This window comes from Narcine bancroftii, chromosome 1, assembly GCF_036971445.1.
Source record: "Narcine bancroftii isolate sNarBan1 chromosome 1, sNarBan1.hap1, whole genome shotgun sequence".
NCBI classification, from domain to species: Eukaryota; Metazoa; Chordata; class Chondrichthyes; order Torpediniformes; family Narcinidae; genus Narcine; species Narcine bancroftii.
Window position 1 is genome coordinate 446,078,824 of NC_091469.1, and position 27,169 is coordinate 446,105,992.

The 27,169-nt window shown below is 39.1% G+C and overlaps 1 protein-coding gene across 3 annotated transcripts in view; it reads right to left on the reverse strand.

Moving 5' to 3' along the window:
• svila (supervillin a) overlaps nt 1-27,169 on the reverse strand; it is a 241,297-nt gene that overhangs the window by 62,438 nt on the left and 151,690 nt on the right. For all 3 annotated transcript variants that reach the window (XM_069914482.1, XM_069914483.1, XM_069914484.1), the window contains exons 17-22: nt 24,544-24,676; nt 19,789-19,836; nt 15,295-15,372; nt 14,456-14,524; nt 8,154-8,301; nt 1,091-1,183 (exon numbers count right to left, since the gene is read on the reverse strand). In XM_069914482.1, the coding sequence (XP_069770583.1) occupies nt 1,091-1,183; nt 8,154-8,301; nt 14,456-14,524; nt 15,295-15,372; nt 19,789-19,836; nt 24,544-24,676 (569 nt within the window). The remainder of the gene's footprint in view (nt 1-1,090; nt 1,184-8,153; nt 8,302-14,455; nt 14,525-15,294; nt 15,373-19,788; nt 19,837-24,543; nt 24,677-27,169) is intronic.

Here is a 27,169-nt window from a genome sequence, read left to right on the forward strand (position 1 = left end):
CTGAAAGCTGCTGTATGCAGGTAGTAGGGGTCCTCACAGATTTTGGTAAATTACATCAATTTGGGGGTGGGGGAAGACCACAGTGATCCTCTGTGCCACTTTTATGGTCCTGTAGATTGACCTCTGATTCAATTCTATACGGTAACTGTACCATTCTGTAATACTGCGAGCCAAAATGCTCTTGATAGAGCTCCTGTAGAACGTACACAGAATGGTGGCTGGTAGCCTTGCCTGACTCAGCCTTCTAAAGTTGCACCTTCTTGACAAGCGAGGAGATCTTAGTTATCTGGATAGGTCACTTGAGTTGACTCCGAGGAACCTGGCGCTCTCCACTAGAGCTATTGATGTATGGTGGGAAGCAGTAGTGTCTTGTTCTCCTGAAGTCACAATCATCTCCATTGTTTTGTCCACTTTGAGTCTCAGTTTGTTATTCTTGCACCATTTCACAAGATTTTCCACCTGCAGTATATTGGTGCATGTGCAATTTGAAGTTTTGTTCGTAACTTTAAATTGTATATGCACAGTGATTCAGTACTCCTAATATATAGACTATGTTATCTCGTCTTCTTCAGATCTGTTAAGGAACATCTTGAGAGCAATTCAAAACCTCAGGTGTGTACAAATCAACTCGTTTCTGAAATACCCTGAAAATTCCAAATTAAATTAGCACCAACATAATAAATTATAATTCAAACCTTCTCAAATTAAAGGATTGACAAATAGAAATGCACTTTAAGAATTTTATGATATTTTAGGTTGTATTTTAAATGTTTGTTTGTACAAACTTTTTAAAAAATAGCTTAAAGGTTATATACCAGGCAACCTGTTTTCTGTAGATTGAGACATATTTAACATGATTCGTTATTCAGCCAATTGGAAGAGATACTGCAGTTGTTCACTAAGTCCGTCCCCAGACGCTGATGGTAACTTTTCTTCAAACTCAACAAAAAGTTTCAACGCTTCATCTCTGATCTCAAATTCTGGGCCATTATCTTCACCATACGCAACTTCCCACCTTGGGGGTGGGGGGGGGGGGGGTGGCAATTTAACAATATCACAAAATGGGTGCTCTTTTAGAAAGACCTCTCACCTTCAGGAGGCTTGGAAATTACTGGGGTACTGTTCTTTATCTTGTGTGGAAGAGGCGAGGAAAGAGGACTCATGAAAGTGGGCGATGCCAGGCCTAGGAGGAAAAGAAAACACCATAAATTTGTCAAAGGGTTCAGTGCAGAACCATGTCCAAGGTCAATCCACCCGACCACACTTGCCAGAAGCATTTTTTTTTGGATCATCAGGCTGAAGAATTTATCAAGCTAGACAAGTCAAAGAAATCTTGAGAAACTGAAAATAATTATTTTTAAAAATCAATAACATTCTACCCGAAATAAAGAATTTTTTTCCTTCCGAACTTGTGTGTTCAAAGGCAGCACTGGATCAACCTTAAACATTTTAGCATTGGCGCACAATAATCTGGAAACTATATCAAGCCCAATGCTTTGAAACATTCTGAGCAGTGCAGCATTTGAGATAACAGCAGTTCTCATTGCAATAAATACATTAACCAACAAACAAGACTTTTGGAAATGGTTTTTCTGTAATAGAATAACTTGATATATCCTGGATACAAGTGCAAAGCTGACCTAATGACATGCATGAGATACAATAATATGGGTCATGTATTTAAGATATTACTGGATTGTTACAAGAGTACAAATACCAGCCCAACATCTCATGCCAAGAGCAAATTAAAAATAAATCTTTATTAATGCAAAGCATCAATACTTTAGGTCAATTGGTAAATGTTGATGAAAGGCAAAACAGGCACATAAACTTACACAAAAAGATATTCCCCCCCCCCCACCCCACCACTTACAGCAAAGTATTGTCAACCTTTTATGTAGAAGTAATCCACCAATTTAAACAAACCTGCCATGCAGCATTTCTAGTCGACATTGAATGCCCAGAACAATAGCCAAGATTGTGTTACACAGCTCAGAAAAGATCAAGTTTTAAAAAGATCAAATGTTGTGTTGAGCTTGGTCAGAGGGACATGGAGATACTATTAAATCCCAGAGACAGTTTAGAGATGAAATAGGATGATGTGAGGTCTGAGAAAAGACCAGGGCAATTTGACATTTAAAACCTTTGGAGGGAAGATGTTGGGAATATTTGCGATAATAAAGGTGAAAGTCATTTTTTTTTCCCCTGGAGATTTCTGCAAACTGAGGAGCAACAATATAAAGAGGCACAGGTAGAAACAAGGAAAAATGAATTCTTTCCACAAAGTTACTGCTGTCAGCTGGAACCAATGGCCCAAACTGCATCGTGACTGCTGCCTTCCCAGTAGAGTTTGCGTGTTCTGCCTGTGATTGCATGAGTTGCAACTGTGTTGCGTAAATAAGAACTATATTTCCCAGCGTGCAATGTCCAAGGTCGGGCATAAACCGGAAGTGGTTTTGGTTGGAGGCTCGCAAGTTGCAGCTGTCTGTGGTGAAAGCAGCACATTGAAAAATAAAGTCTGCTAAGTGTGAAACCCACACAAAATTGTTCTTATTGAAAGAACAAGCACAACATGTCAGAAGTGTGTAGTGATTAAAGAAGAAAAGATAACGAGACAAGTCCTCCCACCCCAATGCAGTTTACCAGTAATTTAGCCAATAATTGGAAATGCATCAAACAGCGATTCAACATTTATTTAGATGCTGGTGGAATGGGAGAGACTGATGGAAAACAGAAAGTGTCTATATTTCTGCAAGTGATGGAGAATGGAGGACCATTGCCTTCCCAAGATCGTGTTATATGGCGAGCTCTTCACTGGCCCCCGTGACAGAGCTGCACCAAAGAAAAGGTACAAGGACTGCCTAAAGAAATCTCTTGGTGCCTGCCACATTGACCACCGCCAGTGGGCTGATATCGCCTAAAACCGTGCATCTTGGCGCCTCACAGTTTGGCGGGCAGCAACCTCCTTTGAAGAAGACCGCAGAGCCCACCTCACTGACAAAAGGCAAAGGAGGAAAAACCCAACACCCAACCCCAACCAACCAATTTTCCCCTGCAGCCGCTGCAACCGTGTCTGCCTGTCCCGCATCGGACTTGTCAGCCACAAACGAGCCTGCAGCTGACGTGGACTTTTACACCCTCCATAAATCTTTGTCCGCGAAACCAAGCCAAAGAAAAAGAAAAGATGGGTGAAAATGCCTTGGATATCTGTAACAGATTTCAAAATGATACGGCAGCTTTCACGTTGGACACTAATGACAAGATTTGAGGAGTATTTTGTTCCAAGTAAAAATGCCACGCTTAAGAGATTCAAGTTTTTCTCCTGTGACCAGAAACAAGATATGAACTTTAACCATCCCAGATAATGGAATTAGAGAAGAACTGTTGCATGAAACAAAGATTTGACTCTGGAAAAGGCTGTGACCATGCAGAGACCACATGAGCACAAGCTAAGGAGCTGCACAAGATGGACACAACAATTAAGAAGCTGCAAAAGATGGACTTAACAGTGCATGCAGTGAAAAGAGATAAGCAGAGCTCCAGGAGTTTTCCAAAGCAACAATAAAGCAAAGTGATAAACAGCAAATGCAGCAGGTGTGGAGGCGGACATATTCCAAAGATGTGTCCTGTCCATGGAAAGTCCTGCTATAAATGTGGAAAGAAGAATCATTTTGCAAAGTGCAAAATTGGAATACTGGTGTATTTCTTGGAATACCAAGAAATAGATGAAGAAATGGAGGGAATTCTTCGTGGATTCACAATAGAAGGCTGCAGGCCAGAAGACTGAGATGCAATCTTTTGCTTAGAAACCTCAACTTCATGTTCCATCAATGGAACCTTTATTTCAGCTTCTTCAAAAGAATCACTTTTCTTGTCATTATCAAAGGAGTCACTTGCTCAAACTGCTTCAAGAATCACTTAATCAAATTGACGCAGATTATCAAACCTCTGGTCCCATTTTTGATCCATCATCAGATTTTGAAAGTGAGACAGAAGACTCTGCAGGGGCTTAGTCGGGATCCATCTTCCAACCAGTTTTGGAGGATGAAGTGGAGCTTGGGTAACTACAGATCAAAATATCAGAGCTAGTTACCATCTATCGAACTTTGCAGAGACAAAGAAGAAAATGCAGATACTCTTCAGAGAGGGCTAAGGGTAAAGCCCTACGGTGGAATAGAAATGATGCTAATTCCATGAGGGGGTCTTCAAAAATGAGTGAAGAGGCAAGAAAATCTTCTACAGCATGGCAAGGACATGATTCATGTCCATAAGGAACACTGGACCCAGATGATCAGTGAAAAGGAGGAAGCCCTGCAAAAGCAACTAGATGAATGTTATCAGGAGCAGGAGAAAATGAAGGATCTGCACACAGCTGAAAAGACTAAATTGATCACTCAGCTTTGAGGTGCAAAGTATTTAATTGAACAATTGGAACAAGAGGAGGATGGCAATGCAACATCTCTGGCAGCGGACAACTTGGAGAAGCTAGGGCAAATTGAATAGGCTTTGGATTGCCTTGGATTGTCTGAAGCAAAGCAGAAAAGCATTGTGAATTTCCTTGATGAGATGGAGAACTCTGAGCAAGAGCGCCTAATATCCTGTACTTCAATGGCACCCAGACATGGTTTATTATTGGAAGAGGAATAGGCGCACCTGGTGTAGGCTTTAGTTATGGCTACTGTGGTGACCAGCTCAATGATCAGGTTAAAACTGGAATGTGAAGAGGAGTGTACCGTTGCTATGGCTCACCAAAGGGAATTAACTGTGCGTCACATGAAGGAAACTGAAACGGTAATGAGCCAACGATTAAGAATGCAGAAGGAGCATTACGAAACAACCAGCGGCATCTGAGATTCATTAATCCCCACAGGAGGTTAGGAAAAAAGGTGGAGGCATTAGGTATAAATAAGGAGGTAGTGCAATGGATTCAGCAATGGTTGGATAGGAGGTGTCAGAGAGTAGTGGTGGAAAATTGTTTGTCCAATTAGAGGCCAGTGACTAGTGGAGTTCCTCAGGGATCGGTCCTGGGTCCACTATTGTTTGTTATTTATATTAACGATCTGGAAGTAGGGGTGGAGAATTGGATAAGCAAGTTTGCGGATGATACAAAGATTGGTGGTGTTGTGGACAGTGAGGAAGATTCCCGTAGATTAAAAGGTGATTTAGGAAGGCTGGAGATGTGGGCTGAGAAATGGCTGATGGAATTTAATACAGATAAGTGTGAGGTGTTACATTTTGTAAAGGCAAATCTAAATAGGTCATATGCATTAAATGGTAGGCTATTGAGATGTGCAGAGCAACAAAGGGATTTAGGAGTGATGGTAAATAGTACCCTCAAGGCTGATACTCAGGTAGATGGTGTGGTGAAGAAGGCATTTGGAATGTTGGCCTTCATAAATCGGAGTATTGAATTCAAGAGTAGGGAGGTTATGATGAAATTGTACAAGGCATTGGTGAGGCCAAATTTGGAGTACTGTATACAGTTTTGGTCACCAAATTATAGGAAAGATATAAACAAAATAGAAAGAGTACAGAGAAGGTTCACAAGAATGTTGACAGGATTTCAAGTTTTGAGTTACAGGGAAAGGTTGTGCAGACTAGGGCTTTTTTCTCTGGAGCATAGAAGATTGAGGGGGGACTTGATAGAGGTGTTTAAGGTTTTAAAAGGGACAGACAGAGTAAATGTGGATAGGCTTTTTCAATTAAGAGTGGGGGAGATTCAAACTAGAGGACATGGTTTAAGATTGAAGGGGGAAAATTATAAGGGGAACATGAGGGGAAATTTCTTTACGCAGAGGGTGGTGGGGATGTGGAATGAGCTTCCGGCAGACGTGGTCGAGGCGGGATCATTGGTTACATTTAAGGAAAGACTGGATCGTTACATGGATAGGAGGGGACTAGAGGGGTATGGACCGGGTGCTGGTCAATGGGACTAGGAGGGTGGGGATTTGTTACAGCATGGACTAGTAAGGCCGAACTGGCCTGTTCTGTGCTATAAGTGGTTATATGGTTATAATCAATTCATAAATGGCAAGAAGGGGTTAAATAAAAAATGTGGAACAATGGACCAGAAACACACTAAGAAAATCCAACAGATATATGACCAGCATGATCTGGATATCAGGAAGCTAAAAGAATTAATGAGAGCAACTGAAAATATCCACAGAGAGAAATGAATAGAGAAGGAAATTAAAGAAATTACTGTAAAAGACTTGGAGCCAGAGATTCAGAAGCTAATCACCCAGCACTTGGGCGAGGCTGTTGCATCTGATATTTCAGAACGTCCATCGGTAGATGATGTCGACTCTGAAACAGGGTCAATGGGAGCACTTGAAATGAGTAGCTTAAAGGATCACAAAGTTGGCTTTCTCCAAAATGGAACAAATTTTTTCTTCAAGAAGAAACACAAGCAGAAGAAACCAGGCTTTAGTCACTTCCACTATGACCTATCTAATGTGAGTGACAGCTCTTTAAGCTTCCCTCGGAAGCTTATCAAACATTTCTCCTTCAAGTCAGAATTAGAATTTATTACCATGAACAAGTCATGAAATGCAATGTTTTGTGGCAGCATCGTAGAGCCAACATTCATATTATAACCATCTTACAACATTACTATATTAAAAAAATAGTGCCCAAAAAGTAAGGCAGTGTCTTTGGCTCATTGATTATTCAGGAATCTGATGACAGCGGGGAAGAAGCTGTCCTTGTGCCACTGAGTGTTCGTCTTTAGGCTCCTACATATTTTCCCTGATGGTGGTAGAGTGAAGAGGGCATGACCTGGTTGGAGGGGGTCTTTGAGGATAGAGGCTGCATTTTTAAGACATCGCCTCTTGTAGATGTCCTTGATGGAGTGAAGTCTGGTGCCTGTGATGTCGCAGGCCAAGTTAACAATCCTCTGGAGTTTATTCTTGTCCTGAGAATTGGCAGAACGCTCTCCCACAGTACCCCTGTAGAAGTTTCCGAGAGTCTTCGGTGACATACGGAATCTCCTCAGACACCTCACAAAATATAGCCACTGGCGAGCCTTCTTTGTGATTGCATCAACCTGGAGGCTCCAGAACAGATTGTCCAAGTCAAAGACCAGGACCAATGGAAATACCACGGTAACCAGGAAGTGAATGTACTGGATGCCCAGATACCTGTCGGCACAACAGCCTGGGCACAGGACAACAGGGGGCAAAGCACAAGACACCCATTCTAGACTGTTGCAATTAATCTTTCTATCAACCTGACTTAATTTCCCTTATTTTATTTATTGGAGGTCTATAACTTGCCAGGTTTTAGTAGCGATATGAAATTTTTTTTTGTAGAAACCCTATTGTAATTTTTATATACACTAGTCATATTGGCAGATCACATTCTGTTTTTCTTGTAAGCTGTGATTTTGTATGTAATTCTGGACAAAGCTGAGTGAATGTACAGGGAAAATCTGTGAGAACACTATCAGGAATACAGATACTTTTGTTTTGTAGATATTGTGTTTTTTGGGTTTTTTTTCTAAAAGGGTAAAGATGTGTGGCTATGAACGGTGTAACTAAGAACTACATTTCCCAGCATGCAATGCACACGATCAGGCACAAACCACAAGTGGTTTTGGTTGGAGGCTCGGAAGTGCCAGCTGGAGATGGTCAAAATAAAATTGGCTGAGTGTGAAACCCATACAAAGTTGTTCTTATTGAAAGGACAAGCATAACAGCAACCAGGTGCTCTGGCTTTCTCCCACATCCCAAAGACATGGTGTTTGGTAGGTGAATTGATGATCGTACATTCTTCCTAGTAGTGGTGGGGTAATGGAATTGATGATGGAGTTGACGACATGTGAGAGAGAACAAGTTAAAGGGAAATATGTGGGAAATGGGATTATGAGATGCTCTGAAAGCTGGTTTGGAGTAGATGGGCCAAATAACTTTCTTCTATATCATGGTGAAGGAAGAAGAAATAGTAATCAAGATTAATCTTATTTTTACAGAGCAATGGAAATAAATTTGAAAGAATTTAAGAAACAATAATATGAGTTATGAGAAATGGATACATTGAGTAAAAAACATTTCTTTGTCTTAATGCAAAAAGCAGATGCCTTGCCCAAACTTCCCTCATTATAACAGCAAAAAGAGTTCCAAAATCCTTCATTAGAATATGTGGAAGAAACTGACCTTTCTTTACCATCCTTCCTGCCACAGTAAACTGAGTGGAATCATTGCACGCTCCTCTGCCCCGGGCCTTCCAGGCCTCTTCCCACGCTGTGATGAGCTGCTTCCTTTCTTCTATCGTCATTTGTGCCTCCACTTCACCTGTTACCCTCTGGTTTAATCATTGCAGAGGCATTTAGAGAAAAGAAAAATGTATTTACAAACCCATATTTGTTTATAAATCGAAGATGGCAAATACATTTACATGTAACCATTCTGCAGTGTTAGAAACATGAGTGTCCAGTCTAGTTGCATCATTGCGTGGTTCAGTAGCTACAAAGCATCAGACCGAATTAGTAGAACAGCTGAGGTTATTTACTGGGAAAATTGCCTAAATAGGGATCAATGAATTATAGAAGACCCTTTCCATCCAGTGCACAGCATCTTCAACCCACTACCAACAAGGAGGTGGTGGACCAGCATTAAAATGAGGACTGCCATGTTGGTTAGTGGCTTTTTCAGGCAAGCTATTACTGTGTTAATCATCGCAAATATTTATGTGTACTTAGTTTGATTATTTATGTGCTCATTATGTACTGTGTATGTGTGTGCACCATGGTCTGGAGAGATGCTGTTTTGTTGCGCTGTACATATACAGTCAGATGATAATAAACTTGAATTTAATGGAATACATTATATATCTTAATTATATACATGGATTTCATATGTGAATATTTCTGAACCAGAGTTAAGTACATGAAAATCTTTAATACTTTGATCGGGGGGTGGAGCATAATCACAATCTTAAAAGTAAGCAATTAGGTTGTTGATTAGCGCAACTTTTTTGGAACATCAGTTGATGTAACAAAATGGCCCAGCCAGCAGCATATAATTGCTAATTACAACAGACAACAAATTTTTCCAAAAGAAGAAAAAATGGGGATTATAATAGACAACTTCAACCTGAACACAGATAATTTCAGATTTGCTGCATCACATAGGAAGTTTGAGAAATATTACATTAACTTCTATTGAATTAAGCATATATTCGCCAAAAACGAGGCAGAATATATAGTATTGCAGCTGTTGGGCCATTGACGAGACAGTTCAGTATTGAATCTTCCTGAAGACAAATGCTATTGTTAAATATATTCACTATGCTATGGCCAGAAGAACGTGTGCATCTATATCAATGTAATGCACAGCATCTGTATATGTGAACTGCTTTTATAGCCTGTCTGCATCTAATTCTCATGCCCAAGCCAACACTTGTATAGCAAGTGAACTGAGTGCATGTCCAGGCATGCTTGGATCGACCAAAACAGCTCGCTTTGTGGGTAATGTACTAGCAGACTTAATATATGACAGGAAATCACAAAATAGGTTACATCTAAATAACAGTACATGATAGAAAAAAATGCAAGGCGATTCTCATGAGCAGCACTACAAGATCCTTAAAATACACCCAAAAGTGTTCAGGAAGCAAAATCTCCAGTGTTATTTTTGATACTGTGAATGCAATTTGATTACTGATTAGAATGCAGTGCTTCACAAAAGCAACTCTTTGGCAAAACATTAATAAACTGAGCCACAGTTCCATGCAAGTCGAGCGGCTTTTACATTTGTTAATATCTACATCAGCTTTGAGAAAGAGCAGAAATCAATTGCCAAATAAACTTAATTTTAAGAGTACAAGCTGAAGTAGATAGCATTTCAACAGGAATGAGTCAGCTCTCCTGATAAATCACATTTGGACATAGTTTTCTACAAAATGTTCTTTTCAATACAAAAATCAATGCACATAATTTCTGTTGCCATACAATAATATAATGCTAACCATTAATATACCTTACAAGTATGGGGAAGCAAGAAGGAACTAATAAACAATGCACACTTTAACAGGTATGATGAGGCAACAAATATTTTAGTCAGATTACATCATTACTCACCCTTTTTAGGGACTGCAGTGGGCTTCTGCACCAAAAGCCAAAGTTTAAATTAAATGTTAAATTTAGACATGAAACATGGTAACAGGCCCTTCCGGCCCACGAGCCCGCTCTGCCCAAATACCCTGATTAACCTGCAACCCACCCACCCCCATACGCTTTTGAAAGGTGGAAGGAAACCAGAGCATCCAGATTAAACCTATACAGACGTGGGGAGAATGTACAGGCTCCGACAGCTCAGTGGTTAGAGCACTGGTCTTCTAAACCAGGGGTCACGAGATTGGTCCTGGGCGAGGGCGCATTTCTGTGAGGGGAACTGAACAATGTGGCGACTCTCTGTCTTCCATACGGTAGACAAAGTTAAAAACTTTCATATATGCTACATTCTAAATGTAATATTATGTGACAATAATGGAACCTTTACAAACTCCTTACACTGTTGGATTTGAACCCGGGTTGTAGGTACTGTAACAGCATTGTGCTGACTACTACGTTCACTGTGCCACCCCAGTTGCATGGTTTTAAAAAAAAAAGTTCAATTCTCTTCATTTCAATTAATTGTTTTTAAACATTTATTTTTCATCTGCTTAAACTCTACTTATCTTTCCTCACCCTTTAAAATCCTGGTCATCTACTGACTAAAATGAGGCTTTTTTTAAGTAGGTCATTACTGTACAAGTAGTCTCTCTTAAAAATGTTCCTCGCTTTCTCAAATCTCAAGGGGGTCAAGCTGATCATGTGGTGAGATCAGGAACCCATTTATATCCCAAGAAAGAATTGCAACAATTACCACCATAGATGTGGGACAGTGTTAAAGAATTCTAAATGAACAGTCAAAAATGGACCATTGTTGGACATTTATTTAATTTTGATCACACATTCCCAGCAAGATTTCATCCCTTTTCTATTTTGTATTAAGGAAATCAAAACTAATGCCATCATGTGATTGTAAACTATTACTGTATTTTGGATTATAATAATTTTTTAATATTACATACAAGACAAGTGTATTCGAAAATGCAGCAAAACATTTAGAATGCCTAGTAGTTGAATTTATTAGGCAGATCATCCTTGTGAATTGGCTTTATCTATCAAACTATAAATCAAATACATTTACACAACATCCTAACAGACCAGTGAGGAGAAAGTTACAGTATCTGAGAGAAAAAGGACAAATCTCAAAAAGATTTGAAATGCAGAGCAAGGATGAGAGAAAGCTCATCGTGATCTGCAAAGCATACAATCTCCGAATTGTATCAGACGAGCCAGTTATTAACCCTTTGAGCACTGAAGCCTCAGCAAAAACAGCTGTAAATTTTCATAAAGTAGTATCACCATTATTTCAAATAATGTATCCAAATTTGACTGTTTTTATGGCAAATTTACATGGGAGACAGGCTAATTATGTCCAGAAGTTTGATGTGTAGTTTAAATACTGCACCAGAATAATAATCAAAAGAGCATTGAATGCTTTTCCATCTTCAGCTTCCTTTGAAGCAGTACATCTCTTCCTCAAAAAGAATACGATGGAAAAACCAGCAAATGTATCAGATCATTTTTTCGTGACTTGCTTTCCAGGAAACACATTGACGATTTTACAGTAAATCATCTAGATGGACAGTGGTGGGACATACGTTTTGGGATTTAAGTAGATTTAAGACAGAGATGAGGAGGTACTGCTTCTCCCAGAGATTAGTGACTTTGGGGAAATCTCAGCCACAGCCAGATCAGCCATGACCTTGTTGACCATGTCCAACTGGACAACCCTTACTCCTATTTATACAGAGTTCATTTATTGCAATCTTTTAAATATCACCTTCACATCAACTGCGTCAATAAATATTGAACCATGTACCCATCGACACTTACCTGATTTGTCCTCTTGCATTTTTCCCCCTCTCCTCTCCTAATTATCCTGCCACCCAACTACTCTGGGGGCAATATCCAGAGACCAATTAACCTATCAACTACATCACTGAGATGTGAGAGAAAGCCACCCCTCTTGGAGGAGAAACCCATACAGTCACAGGGTGAACCTGGAAACTCTTCAATAAGTAGCATCCAAAGTCGGGATTGAACCCAGGTCACTGGAGCTATGAGATCTTTGGCCCAATATTCTGATAATTTTCTTGCATTCCTCTCCTGTTGCTACTATTCAGATGATAGAAAACTCTTAGTTATTTTGTTGTTGTTGCTTTTTTCATCTCCACTCAAAATGATTCCACATCTTGATCTTCCAATCTAATCCTCACAACTGCACTAAACCTCTAGTCTCATCCTGTAGGTTTAGAGCCACCCCTTTAACTTTCTGCCCACCTTTCTGAAATATTAAGTACTCTGGATATTCAGTTTCCCACCTTGGTTGCTTTGCAATTATATCTCATATAGGCTATGAGATCATGCCTGTTTCTAGTTAGGTCTTCAATTCATCTACTATGTTACAAATGCTACATGTATTCACAAAAAGACCCTTTGTCTTTTACATTGTCTGTCTCTTCTGATCATTGTTTATCATTACCTACATCAGTCTTCTGCATTGTCAAACTTGCCCATTTTTCTAACATTATTTCCCCTTTTTATTGTTTCCCAACTTCTGCTCAACTCTACATCTTTTCCTACCCTCTACAAAGTCTTGAGCAACTTTACCCTCCACTGAGCTTCTCATTTATGAAGCTTATGATGTGCTCCCTCAGCATTCTTCTTCTCTTATGTCATTTCAGCCCTGTTCATTACCTCCAGCTCATCTCTTCCATCTTGAAGGCCCATTGCAACCTGCCACAGCTCATTGCAGGAGTTCTGAGCAGCACCCATGTTGTTGTTGCTTCCACTGCCTTTTCTCCTTTGTTCATGGGTCACTTCTCCTGCATCACCAATCTTCTCTCTCTCCTCCCTCCCACACGCTTCACGCAGTATCATCTAGTTGTACCAGATGTAGAGTAGAGAAGCTAGTCAAGCTGCCGTCTCAATGCCAGAGACCTAATTTTAATCCAGACCTTGGGTGCTGGCTGTGTGGAGTTTACACATTCTCCCTGTGACCATGTGGGTTTCCACCTCATTCTAAAGATGTGGGGGTTGTTATCAAGACCGGCACTGCTGCCATCTGCTAGAAAGGCAACACTACCACTGGTGCAGATCCAGAAGGAGGAGGAGGCTCAGTCTTCATGTGCTCCTCTGTAGGGTCCTAAAGCCCCATTGTTACATCCAATGGCTCAGTGCAGGTTAAATAAAAATCACCTGTGGAGCAGGGCTGGCGAAATATGGTTTGAAACATTGAAGATCCATGGTGTCAGGCCCACATTCATTAACCCACAACTCAAAGGTTATGGCCTCTAGGGAAGCAATGGATTTGTGCAGAGCATCAGAGTGGGAGTTCACCAGTCAGGGCAACAGCCATAAGAGCTGACCAGTGCAGGACTTGTTGGCTGAAGACCTTACACTTACATCGACTGCTGACAGTTGGCTTCTGGGAATCAGGTATCGGACACTGACAATTTCAGGAGTTTGGAACCAGGAGGGCAATTCAGATGCCTCTAATGGGTTAATTGCTGGACTGGACAAGAGGTTACATAGGCGCAGGAGTGGTAGGATCCACAGACATGCGATACCTCTCATAATACACTCTTCCACTTTCTTTTCTTGTCTTGATAGAGGTGCTAGCCTAATAGGGCATCTTTTTGTGGCTTTATGGGGGCAAATTAACAATAAAGAAATGGATTTGCAGTAAGTTCATTGCTCCTGGTATGAGAGTAAGCGGAGGTCACCCCACCATTATAATCATCCTGAACTCATCATCCATTGTTTGCTTAACATCATTTGATATGCACACATTATGTAGAGCTTCGTGACATATTTCTACACAATATCCACTTATGGACATTCAAAAGTTAACAATTCAGTTAGTTCATCAATAACTACAACCGCTTGCAAGTTGTTAACCGTTGTGTTACTTTACAAATGCTCACTTTTGCTATTGTTCCTGATTTTATTTTTCTATCTCTTGTAATTAATGATAAAAGACTCTAGTGAATAAATTAAGCAGACTCTTGTATGATGTGGATCCATCTATGGGTGGGTTTTGTGGTTTTTAGGTATGGTGCATGCTTAAGTTAAGAAAAAAATGGGATACCTACTGCTACATCCTATAGACAAAAGCATGCCATTGTGACTGAAAACACAAGTACTTTCAGAATTGTATTTGTGTAAAATAAATACACTAGTGAGATTTACTTAGAGAAACAACAAGTATTTATAGTTTTGTGCAGAGATCTTTCTGCAGTTGTCAGAGTATTTAGTATTGGTTACAAGCATAGCCATGCAAACAATCTTTTTTTTTAAATGAGATTAGAAAATCCCACAGAACTGCCAAGGCTATTCCTTCACCTTCCACCTCCAAGGATGGCGTTCATCAAAGAGCTGAGGACCTGCTTCTCTGGGATTATCAGGAATGGCCTTCAAAGAGAAAAAAAGAGAGGAAAGGAAAAGAACTGTGGAAGATGTTGCCACAAATGGGTAGCAGAAAGAGGAGAGACAAGATCCAACAAAAGTACAAAATCATGAACACTTGACCAACTTTCCTCACTTCCACAAATGTAAAAAAAGTGTTCTTATTTTCAAATCCATCTATTTAATTTATGAATTAAGGGCTTGAGTTTTTGTTGACTTAACATTGTTGAGAAGTTTAATTTCTATGCACCAGATTTATAGCATCTAAAAATTTCACTTTGGAGGAATGATTGGTTGCATGTTTCTTCAATGACCAGAGACGGAATTCAGAATGCTGAAGGAACAGCCTCTCATTTCCACTGTGCAATGATGAGCTCAAATATTCTGATGACGACTGCATACATACACGAGAAAACAAATGTACATTTCGCATTTGACCAAAAAAAAACTAATGTTTCAATTTAGTTTTCAAAGAGCCTAGTAGGTTCAATTTCACCCTGATCCAAATTTTGTTACACTCTTACATTTATACAGCAATGCTAAAAATGAAGCAACTTAAAACAATGCTGGTATTACATAATATAGTAAGAATCTCTTGCTGTAATTATTTAATAGCTTTCATTGAAAAATATCTAAATATATCATTCAATTTCACAATTATTTCAAAAGCCAAAAAAGCCTGCAAACAGATGTTCAAACTGAGTGCCACGAAACCAAAGCATTTTCTAGCGGGAGTGTATCTTAACTCATGCAAAGGGTGAAAACCCATTGCTCACCTGATTACTATGCACAATGCACTGAAATTTATGGGCAGCAGAAAATGCAGGAGAGTAAATGGAAGAATAAACAGGTTCCTACAGACATGATCAGATGCAAAATAAGAGAAATAAAGAAGAAACTTAGTGGAGATAAATGCTGTAGTCACCAACAGATAAGACACATTTGAATTAAGTACATTTTTTCCTACTAAAACATTTTTAGCAATTCTTCAGACACACAAATGGGCTTGCTGAGATATTGAGCTACTATAAACAATTCAGTAAGCACTTGAACTATTTGTTGCAAGAAATGTACGACTAGATTACCTCGTGACCATCCATCCTGCTAACTGCTGGAGGAGATGAAACCATTATTAACTAGTATTCTGTCAGATTTATTTGTGCCTTTTGACAAAACCATATTCTCCTTCAGTTGAAGGAAAGCACTTTGTAAATTAATGCACCTCAGGTACACCAAACATTTTCAGCAACAAAATGAATTTGATTTGAAGAATTTCAATCGACGTTACGAGCACTATACTACAGCAAAACATTATGAATATTTATGCTTTTAAAACTAAGTTAAAGAATACAATTTTAAACTGTTATCACCAAAGATTTGAACAAGTCATTTATACAAAATGGTTTTGAAACAATCAAATCGATCCTTGTGCAAGTTGTGCTCCGGCTTCAAACATCAGTACATTTAGCTGAAAATGCACCAAAATCATGTTGAATATTGCACAATGGCGCTATACAAGGCCAACAAAATAAATATTGATCACGAGCATGTAGCAGCACTGTTCGTTAGTTTAGATGGCACAATGACAACTACTTTCACAGCTGTTTTCATATTGTCATCATCTGGACAAGAGAAGCTGATTAGATATTATTCATTCACAAAAGCATCAGATGAAAGCTCATTGGCTGCAAACCCTCTATGCACGAGCAAGTGATTTTGCTTTGGTTTTCAAAACTGAAAGCAACTTGAAAACTGGCCTTCTTTGGCTTCCACTCCATCAACGAACGGAGTCTTCTCAGGGGACGTTCTGTGAAATGTTAACATGCAAATTCCCAAGCAAAAGGTTGAAAACAATTGCACACAAGTTGAAACAATCCTTGAACAATTTGGCAGCAAAGTGAATAATACATGCAAATACCATACACAAAACAAAGCAAGAGCTTTTCTGCAGGTCTTTGCTCATCGTTCAACTGAATTCACTTTTCCCATAGTCTGATTAGGCTTTAATTTTCCAGTCAGTTCTTTTAAGGCAGACAATAATAAATTAAAATAATTTGAGTCTAGTGGTGCAAACTAATGCTGCTTGGTTAAACAAGTCTGTGATTTCATACACTGTCAAAACCACCAACAGAATCTTTTAATGATGATATTTATGATGAAAACTTTTTTTAAAAAAATAAACACAAAATTGAATTGGTCACCTTGGCCTCAGTACATACACTTAGTGAGAGATGGAGAGTGACTGTGAATAAAAGAGTAGAAATGCTGAGGCCACAAAAGCATTGATGATTTTTTCAGCTATATCTCAGCACCATTTTCTATGTGACAGCTGAACATATTACCTCGCAGGAAAGATGACAAAGTCACATGGTGCTCTTGGGCGAAAAAAAAAACCGGGATTTGGTGAGGAGAGTTGAGTAGCTGTAAAAATGAGGAGAAGATTCTGAACCTGATAGCTGCAAAGGGTGGGAAAGAAGGAATGTGGCCAATCTTGGTAGTGACAAAACACCAATATTAGCAAAAGGTCTGCCTGCTCTTCCACTTGAACAACTAGCTGCCAAAATCATAATGTTACTTTTTTAAATTACAAAGGAGGAAAGCCTTGTATTTATATTGATTATGCATTCTTAGGAAATGGGTCATTTGCATAAGATTATTTTAAACAGCTTTAACAATTGCAATTACCATTATTCAATGTAATTCATTATTATATTCATATTCAATGAAATGAGCAGGTGCAAGATTGGTCCTCGGATATTTCTTAGCACCTAATCCACATTTGTCGAGGACAATAACTGCTGGAAGATCCATCACATAGCATTGCTGCACTAATGCACCAGAGATGATAAGTTTGTTATTTCAGATCTCACATGGATTAATCAGTACAACTGGTGAATGAACCTTCAGTAACTCGATACACAATTAATTTACTATTTTGAGAAAACTTTATTGCTGTCAATTATTATGAAATAAACTATCAAACTAAATATCCTGTTCACGAAACAAAGGTTCACCTTGTGTTGAACGTGACCAAAACAATTAAAGCGAGCAAATATTACCATATATTTACACTCACAATCAGTACTGTTAAGTTTAACGAAGAATTCTGTGGCTTTAGACGTATAAATCACTTGAATGAATTCCTCACTCTATTATAAATGATGAAAAAAACCAGCACAGGAAAAACTTCTGCTCTGAATGCAAATAGTTGGATTACAGTAGGAAAAAATACTCCGAATGGAGTATTGAATTCAAGAGTAGGGAGGTTATGATGAAATTGTACAAGGCATTGGTGAGGCCAAATTTGGAGTACTGCGTACAGTTTTGGTCACCAAGTTATAGGAAAGATATAAACAAAATAGAGAGAGTGCAGAGAAGGTTCACGAGAATGTTGACAGGATTTCAAGGTTTGAGTGTTACAGGGAAAGGTTGTGCAGACTAGGGCTCTTTTCTCTGGAGCATAGAAGATTGAGGGGGGACTTGATAGAGGTGTTTAAGGTTTTAAAAGGGACAGACAGAGTAAATGTGGATAGGCTTTTTCAATTAAGAGTGGGGGATATTCAAACTAGAGGGCATGGTTTAAGATTGAAGGGGGAAAATTATAAGGGGAACATGAGGGGAAATTTCTTTACGCAAAGGGTGGTAGGGATGTGGAATGAGCTTCCGGCAGACGTGGTCGAGGCGGGATCATTGGTTACATTTAAGGAAAGACTGGATCGTTACATGGAGAGGAGAGGACTGGAGGGGTATGGACCGGGTGCTGGTCAGTGGGACTAGGAGGGTGGGAATTTGTTACGGCATGGACTAGTAGGGCCGAACTGGCCTGTTTTGTGCTGTAAGTGGTTATATGGAATCTTAGAGGCAGAGCCACATATACCAATCAGAAGGAAAAACAGAAGCAAATAACATTACCAGGTGCTAACCAGGGTGAAAAAAAGTGGGACCATCACTTAATAACTTGCTGATATTGCAGCTCAGAAAGGTAAACTCCAATTTCATGAGGAATTTAATAATGTACTTCTCATTCAGGGAATACTTATTTTTCCCCCCTCATTTTATTTATTTTTTTTTACCACTCCCTCTTATCAAGGTTACAAGAGATGGATCAAGAAAATAGACAGATCAGGATTAGACTACCCAAATCATGTAAAAAACTTTAAGGAATACTTCTAAAATAGAAGTGAATTCCTCCATAAATTTTCCCACCATCTCTCAACAACTCTGACACTTGGACAAGAACAATTATTAAAGATTTCAAAGGAATATTCTCCAACCAGCAAATCCCATAACATTTCAATGAAATGGAATAATTAAATAATTAGATAATTAGATTTCCAAGCTCCAGCCCAAGCATGTCAAAAATGCAAATAAACATAATTAGATATTTATCAACATAGCCAACAGGATCACACAGTCGTCTTCCAAACCCCATGGAGTATAATTAATGGATGGCGGAGCAAGGTAATTAAAAGCCCTTTGGACATTATTCAGGTGCCCATGTCATTCGAAGATTGCCTATTTCTATCTAGTCAAACAGCTTGAATTGCAGTGAAGGCTGTATCTTCACATGGCCTCTCACCTCCAACTCTACAATACATATCAAAATTCTGCTGCTGTGTCCTAACTTACACCTTTAACCTTGGTCTTATTGGTCAAGCTGTAGATTTGCAAGCTGCTAAGTTATAGATTTGAAGCGGGAATGGCACTTCTCTATTAAAGAGTATTAAAGTTTTTAAAAAATACTATATTCAAGGGGCACAATGAAAATCATTGAGTTAAACTTAAAGGAACAACCTGCATCCAAATTAAGCATCAATGTACTTTAAGAAAAACAATTTGATAACAGAATTTGCATGGAAATTTTGGCAGTTCTGCTTCCAACTTCCAGGATTTGCCTGCTTTCAATGTTAAGAAGTTAAGGATATCGCTGGGCACGTTCTGTCACTTATTTTCTGGTCACATTTTACATTGGACTTCACATGGGGTTCAGTAGTTGAGCATGAACTTAAGTTCCCCAACAATCAACACAATGAGCGTAATTGTTTATGCTAGCCTTTTCACCAAGGTCAGTGGGTAGTGCTCATGTGGCTCTCTCTACTGGAGAGCAAAACCTAGGAAATGTTCGAGTTTTGCAATTACCAACAGAAAAGCAGCCACTTACAAATACCATGAACAAGATACAGCATCCTGCTCCTATCAGCAGCCAGAAGCACAAAGAGGTGCGCAAGGCAAGCCCTTGGTAAATCCCTAACACACTCTACTGGTCTTACCCAGAGCTGATTAGAAACACAGATGTCATTGGAAACCTCTCCTTGTTCCTGCAAGTTGGAACAAAAGGGAAATACGGCAAAATTTTTGAGTAGGCAGTTTTTTTCTTTGCGATCCTAGTTTTAGAAATGAAATTGTCTGGAATGACAAATCTGTTATTTCTCTAAAAATTTTGATTAACTAAAAACAGAGACCTTCTGATCATCCATCCATCTATCTGTCTGTCTATAGACTAAACAGTTGGTTAATCACTCCCTGCAGATGCTGTGATTGTAGTAAAAGTGTAGAAATGCTGGAGGAACTCAGCAGGTATTGCAGAGTCCCTAGGAGTTAAAGATACACAACTCATGTTTTGAGCCTGAGCCCTTCCAAGGTGTGAGTAAAAAGCAGGCAGGTGCCTGAATTAAAAGACCAGGGAGAAGGGAAGAAAGGGCAGGGAGATTCAATTTTGCTCTACAAACCACTTCCCTATTCCCTCCACATATTCCACAAATATTTGTATTTTAAAAGCCTGTAAATCTCTGCCTTGAATATATTCATCGACTTCCACTGTTCTCCAGGGCAGAGAATTGCAAACAGTTGCAGTCCTTTGAGAGAAGAAATCCTTCCTCGTCTCCATCTAAGTGAGACACTGCCTCGAGAGGGATGTCAACATCATAAAGGATCCACATCACCCTGGTCATAATACTTTCTTATTGCTTCTTCCAGGCAGAAGGCACAAAAGCCTGAAGTCCAACACCTCTAGTTTTATCTTTCTCACTTAAATCTCTCTCTCTCCCTCTTTCTCTGTTTGGGGTGGTGGTGTGTGTGTGTGTGTGTGTGTGTGTGTGTGTGTGTGTGTGTGTGTGTGTGTGTGTGTGTGTGTGTGTGTGTGTGTGTGTGTGTGTGTGTGTGTGTGTGTGAGTGAGAGACACTCTCTATGTGTCTCACTCTCTCTGTCTATCTCTCTCCATAGATTGTATCTCTCTCCTCTCTCTCCCTTTGCTTTCCCCCTTCCTCACTCTTCAGAAAAGCCTACAATAGTAATACATAAATTGAATTTAAAAAGGAATGAATGGGCAGGATTAGGCAACCAGGACTACCCAGGATGTTCCACCATTCAATGGATCATGTTGGATTAATGCGGACTTCATCTCGTTTCTGCTTCAATTTCCTAAAACCCTCCATTCCATCATCCAAATATTTATTTAGCTCCACCTTAAATACATCCAGTGATCTGGCCACCATTGCAATTGGTGGCACAGATTCACAGCCCACAGAGAAGAACATTTTTGCCCACCTCAGTTTTAAATAAATGGCTCCTTGTTCAGAAGCTGTCTCTCTTTCCAACAAACCCTTCCACTGCCAAGGAAGGACACACCTCACCCTGGCCATACCCTCTTCTCTCTCCTCCCAAGACTCAAGAGTACAAAACTGCACCCCTACAGACCCTGCAGTCAGTAAGAGATTGAGTCATCCGTGACTGTACTCGCTTGAATTGAGAAGAATGAGAGAGAATCTTGTAGAAATATATAAAATTATGAAAGGCATAGATAAGATAGAAGTAGGAAAGTTGTTCCCGTTGTTGGGGGGAGGCCAGAACCAGAGGACATAGCCTCAAGATTCAGGGTAGCAGATTTAGGATGGAGACGAGGAGGAACCACTTTTCTCAGAGGGTGGTGAATCTGTGGAATTTGCTGCCCATTGATGAAGTGGAGGTGACCTCAGTGAATATATTTAAGACAAGGTTGAATAGATTTTTTACAAGCAGTGTAATGAAGAGATATGGGGAGAAAAACAGGTTGGTGGATATGAGCCTATCGTCAATTATCTCATTGAATGGCGGAGCAGGTTCAATGGGCAGAATCACCTACTCTTGCTACTAATTCTTATGTTCAATCCTAATAGACTTTTGAATTAAACCACCCCATACCATTCTAACCAAACACAAGCTACTCCAAAACCACCAAAAGATCTGTTTGCCCTTTTCTTTGTGTCACTGCCTTTTTGTATCATTATCTTTCTCCATCATGGCACCTTGTGGCAATTTAATTTACAGTATTATTGCTGTGTATTGTGCACCTGTGCAACTACAGTAAACTCTCAGACTCATGAAGTGGGTAACATCTTGTTCAGGAACCTGGCCCTCTAGTTTGAGGTGCTCCCACAAGGGGAAATATTCTCTCTACAAGTTCCACTCAGAACCTTAATAAGATCACCAGTCATTCCGTACTTCAATGAGTTCAACTTGTGCAATCTTGGTTGGCATCAACCCCTTCACCCCATAAATCAATTGAGTGAACCTTCTGCAAAACATCTTCTATATGAATATTCTTTCAGACCATGTGAACAATGAATTTAGAACATTAGGTGTTGTTTTACCAGAAACCTTGTAACAAATGACATGTGCATATAGCACTCCCAGTTCTTCACAAGATGGATTTTTGAAAGTAATTCATCACATAGAAATTCTAAATAAATTAATAGAAATATTTTGTGAAGTACCACGTCAATTGTTCATTAATACAATTTTATTTCTTCAAAACCATGAGGAAGCTTCAGCGGTGCCTCGTGGAGTTGGCCACGGCGCATTCATAGAGGTAAGTCACCCGCTGTATGGGTGGAGAATCTCCACCTTTACAGCTGGGCTTTTTCACTGCATGAAAGGGCCTACAGAGCACTATGGCATAGGGATTATTAAAGGTGGTATGTGGGTAGAAAGAAAAAGTCTGAAAACCACTGGGCTGTAGAATATCCCCTCTTATTCTCAGGAGTTAAAGGAAGGCAACTCAATCTCTCTCTTAAGCTGACCCCCTCATCCCCAGAAACAACTTGAGAACCTCCTCTGCACCACCTCCAAAGCCACTATATCCCTTTTCAAGTAAGGAGACCAGAACTGCACACAGTACTCCAGGTGCGGCTGCAGTAGTATCCTGTACCTTCCTGCTCTTAAATTCAATCCCTCTAGCAAAGGCAGCCAACATTCAACTTGCCTTTTTGACCTGCAAACCAACCTTCTACAATTCATGCACAAGCATTGCTATGTCCCTCTGCACTACAGCATGCTACAATCTTTCATTATTAAAGTGAGAATTTTCCTTTAAAGTTATACAGCACAGAAACCAGCTATTTGTCCCATCATCAATGCCTTACCTTCTCAAGTCTGTCTAAATGCCACTTAAAAACAATCATTTTTAATCTAATTTCACCACCACCTCCATTTACGAAAGCTTTATTTCTCAGATCCCCTTTAAAATATGCATCTCACCTGAACTAGGTTGCTTTTTTGATACACCTACCATCAGTACTGGGATCTTTGCTGCTTGTGACATCTGTCAATGAATTGGATATGAATGCAGGATATATTGTTGGTAATTTTGCAAATGACAAACATTAGTGTTCTTGAGGAAGGCCGTCGAAGGCTACGACAGGGATATAGACTAGTGGAGAAGTCGATTAGAGCCTTGGCAGATAGAAATCAATCCAAACAAGTATGAAGTGATGCATTTTGGGATGTCATACACAGTTAATAGTAGTTCAATTATTCCCTGAAACTGGCATAGAAATAAATAGGGTGCATGTTAGGTAGGGCATAGAAGATGAGAGTTCGGCAGCACATGGAGTATTGTGTGTGGTTTCTGGTCGTCATACCATAGGAAGGAGGTGATTGGAGAGAGTGGCGAGGAGATTTACTAGAATGTGGCCTTGATTGGAGGAATTGAGTAATTGAGAGAGATTAGATAGGCTGGGCTTCTTTTCCCTTATATAAAAAAAAAATGGCCAGGAGTGACCTAATAGATGTACACAAGATTCTGAAAGGAACAGAGGGTAAATAAACAGCTGACTCAGCATTGATCACTACTATACACCACTGGTCTCAGACTTCCAATCAGAAAAGTATTCTTTCACCACTACCCCACGTTTCCTATCACCAAGCTAATTTTGGGTCCAGAGAGACAGCTTGTCTTGGATCTCATATGGGGACCATATCCAATGGTTTACCAAAGTCTATATAGACCACATTAACTTTCATCAATCTTCTCTGATACCTCTCAAGATAATCAAATTAGTGAGACAGGATTTCCCTCTCTCAAAGCCATGCTAACTATCCCAAAACAGTTCCAGCCTTTCCAAACAAACACAAATCTTGTCCCTTAGAATTTCTTCAACAAATGGAAAAGTAATGTTTATTCCTCCAGCGAAACTAAAATACTAAATGGTTGCAAGCCATCTTACAGCACTGTGAAGTTGAAGGTACGCTGTATATTTCATAACATAACTAAATACAAAACTCAAGGTGAGCAGATTTCTCCACAATAGTTCCCAAGACTGACAAAAACGTAAGAAAGTGAACTCGTCTAACTCATTAAAGCTAACAGAAACTTTGAAGTTATTTAGATTCAATGAATGTGGCTTACACATGCAAATAGATTTCAAACCGAGTTTCCTCTGAACAGCCCATACATTTTACATTTCCCCACATAAAGAATTAATAGTGGACAAATTCAAAGTAAGACAATACACTTTTCATTAAATTTAAGCATTATAGAGTTCAAATCCTATTATAGATCTTCAACTATTGGAATAAGTTTTTTAAATTCTATGCTTTTCATTCTGCGTATTGCAATGGTAGTGCTTATGCCCTCATAGGTCTGACAGATGCACGTGTTTTACATACACCTTTATTGTGCTCATTCACAAACAAGCAAATACAAGAGGTCTGAAAATTGTGCTAGTTCAGTGTTGGCAACTAATCATACATTTGAGAAATGCATTACCTTTTTGATGCAAGTTTGTTCTGTTTCCTGATACTGTGAGTAACGGCTGATCATGGTCATCTTATTACTGTCCTTCTTCTTGTTAATTCGGTTCTTCCAGTCCTCTTCACCACTTCGCTTTAGCAAAGCCATCCTGGGGGGAAAAAAAAGTTGTTTCCTTAGACCTACAGGTGCATTTTATCATGAGCAAAAGAAATAAAGATCCCGCAAGATGGAAGAGATAAAGCACTTACTGATTTCTTTCCTGCTGTTGTCAGATTTCTGAATGAACCAGAATAGAAAAACTACGCTGTTTTTGCTCTGTATCATCTGATCTCTCTCTGTAACTGTAGTCTCTCACTTGCTATATCACGCATGAGATTTCTAGCTGAACAAACAGTCACCGCAGTTCCAATACCATCTACAAATCTGCCGAGGAAACCACAGTCATTGGCAGGATTTCAGATGGCAATGGGGAAGTGATAGATCAGCTAGTTGAGTGGACTTCAGGGAGGGGAAACCAGGAGAACACAAACCAATCCTCATTGATGGGTCAGTAGTGGAAAGGGTTATGACTTCAATTTCCTGGATGCTAACATCTCTGAAGATCTATCCTGAAACCTATGTTGATGGAATTATGAAGAAGGTCCACCAGCAGGTATACTTCCTGAGGAGCTTGAGGAGATTTGGCACCTCACCAGATCAGTACAGGTGCAAATTTCTACAGGTGTATCGTGGAGACCATTCTGACTGGTGGCCAATGCACAGGACAGGAAGATGCTGTGAATTTGGCCAGTGCCATCATGGGCATTGGTCTTCACTCCATTAATGACATCTACAAGAGGTGGCGTCTCAATAAAAAAGCCTCTATCATCAAGGACCCTCACCACCCAGAGGAAGGTACAGAAGCCTGAAGACCAATACCCAACAAAAACAGCTCCTTCCCCTCTGCCATCAGATTTCTGAAAGGACAAACTGCAGACACTATCTCATCTTCTCTCTTCTTTTTCACTAATTTATTGATTTAAAAAAGTAATTTATGGCAATTTTTGCAGCTGCCGGAAAACAACAACTTTTATGGCAAACGTTCATGTCAGCGAATTCTGATTTTGAATTTCACTGGGACAGTGGAGGAGGCTCACTTCACAGAGAAAACAGTTGTATTTCCACCAAATAGTCACCCTTCTACATCTAGTCTTTTTAATGTACATGAGACTGCATCATGAATAGCAAAGACAATGTATTAACTTGAAAGTAGTACAAAGTAGTACGGGGCATTTGAATCCTGGCTGGCATGAAGGGAGGAGGCAAATGACCAAATAATAAATGTTTTAAGACAATCATCACCAATTAAAAACCAAATTGATCTACAGTACAACTCCGATTATCTGAAATCGGATTCTTCGAAATACTCATTTATCTGATTTATTTTTTAAACATTTTGGATAAATGAGGATATCCGAAAGAAATCAGAAATCCTCATTTATCCGAACTTTTTTTGGAGCCAAACTGACCTCACAGTTTGAAAAATATTCACTTGAAATTAGAACAACAATTTTCCTCCTTTCAGGTAACTCCCTCCTCTCTTTTCATTTCTTCTTTGCTATTGTTTAAATATTGATGAATAATTTGCTGTTGCTACTGGGCTGTTTTTAAAAAATGACCAGTTATTCCAAAAAAACGTTTATCTTTCTTTCTTTTTCAATCTTATTATTATTATAATTTATAAACACATACAGTTCAAAGAGATATAAAAAAAATACATAGTAAGTAATGAATTAATACAGAGATATTAAACAATAATATTACAGAATAAAAATATATCATAAAAAAAATTTTGATCAGTTTAGGGTGTAAACTATCTCTAAAAAAAAAAGATATAATTAATAACAATATATGAAAAAAGAGAAAAAAAACCCCAAAAAAGAAGAAAAACAAATCTGAATTAAAAAAAACTTTAAAAAAAACTTTAAAAAAAAAAACCTACAGATATAGCTAAACCACGCCGATCACTCCGATCTCATCTTACAGCCCAATTATCATACATAATCATAGAAAGAAAACAGAGCCAGATCAACTCACCACAAATGAAAATATTGAATAAATGGTCGCCAGGTTAACTCAAACTTAGAAGGGGATTCATAGACAGAGTTTCTAATTTTCTCTAAATTTAAACATAGTATGGTTTGGGTAAACCATTGGAAAACAGTGGGAGGATTTACCTCTTTCCAATTTAATAGTATAGATCTTCTAGCCATTAGTGTAAGAAAAGCAATCATACGATCCGCAGGAAGAGATAAATAAGTCAAATCTATCATAGGTAATCCAAAAATTGCAGTAATGGGATGTGGTTGTAAATCAATATTCAAAACAGTAGATATAATGGAAAAAATTTCCTTCCAATAATTCTGTAAAGAGGGACAGGACCAAAACATATGTGTAAGGGAAGCTATTTCCAATTGACATTTATCGTTTATCTGACATAGACCCTCCGGTCCTGACCATTTTGAATAATCGGAGTTGCACTGTATATTTTGAATTGATATGAATAACAACTCATGAAATGTGCAGAAACTCATTGGGTAATATTTGAGTGATAAGAATATTTGTGGTCAGAAAAATGACAGAACCTATTATGGATGTGAGA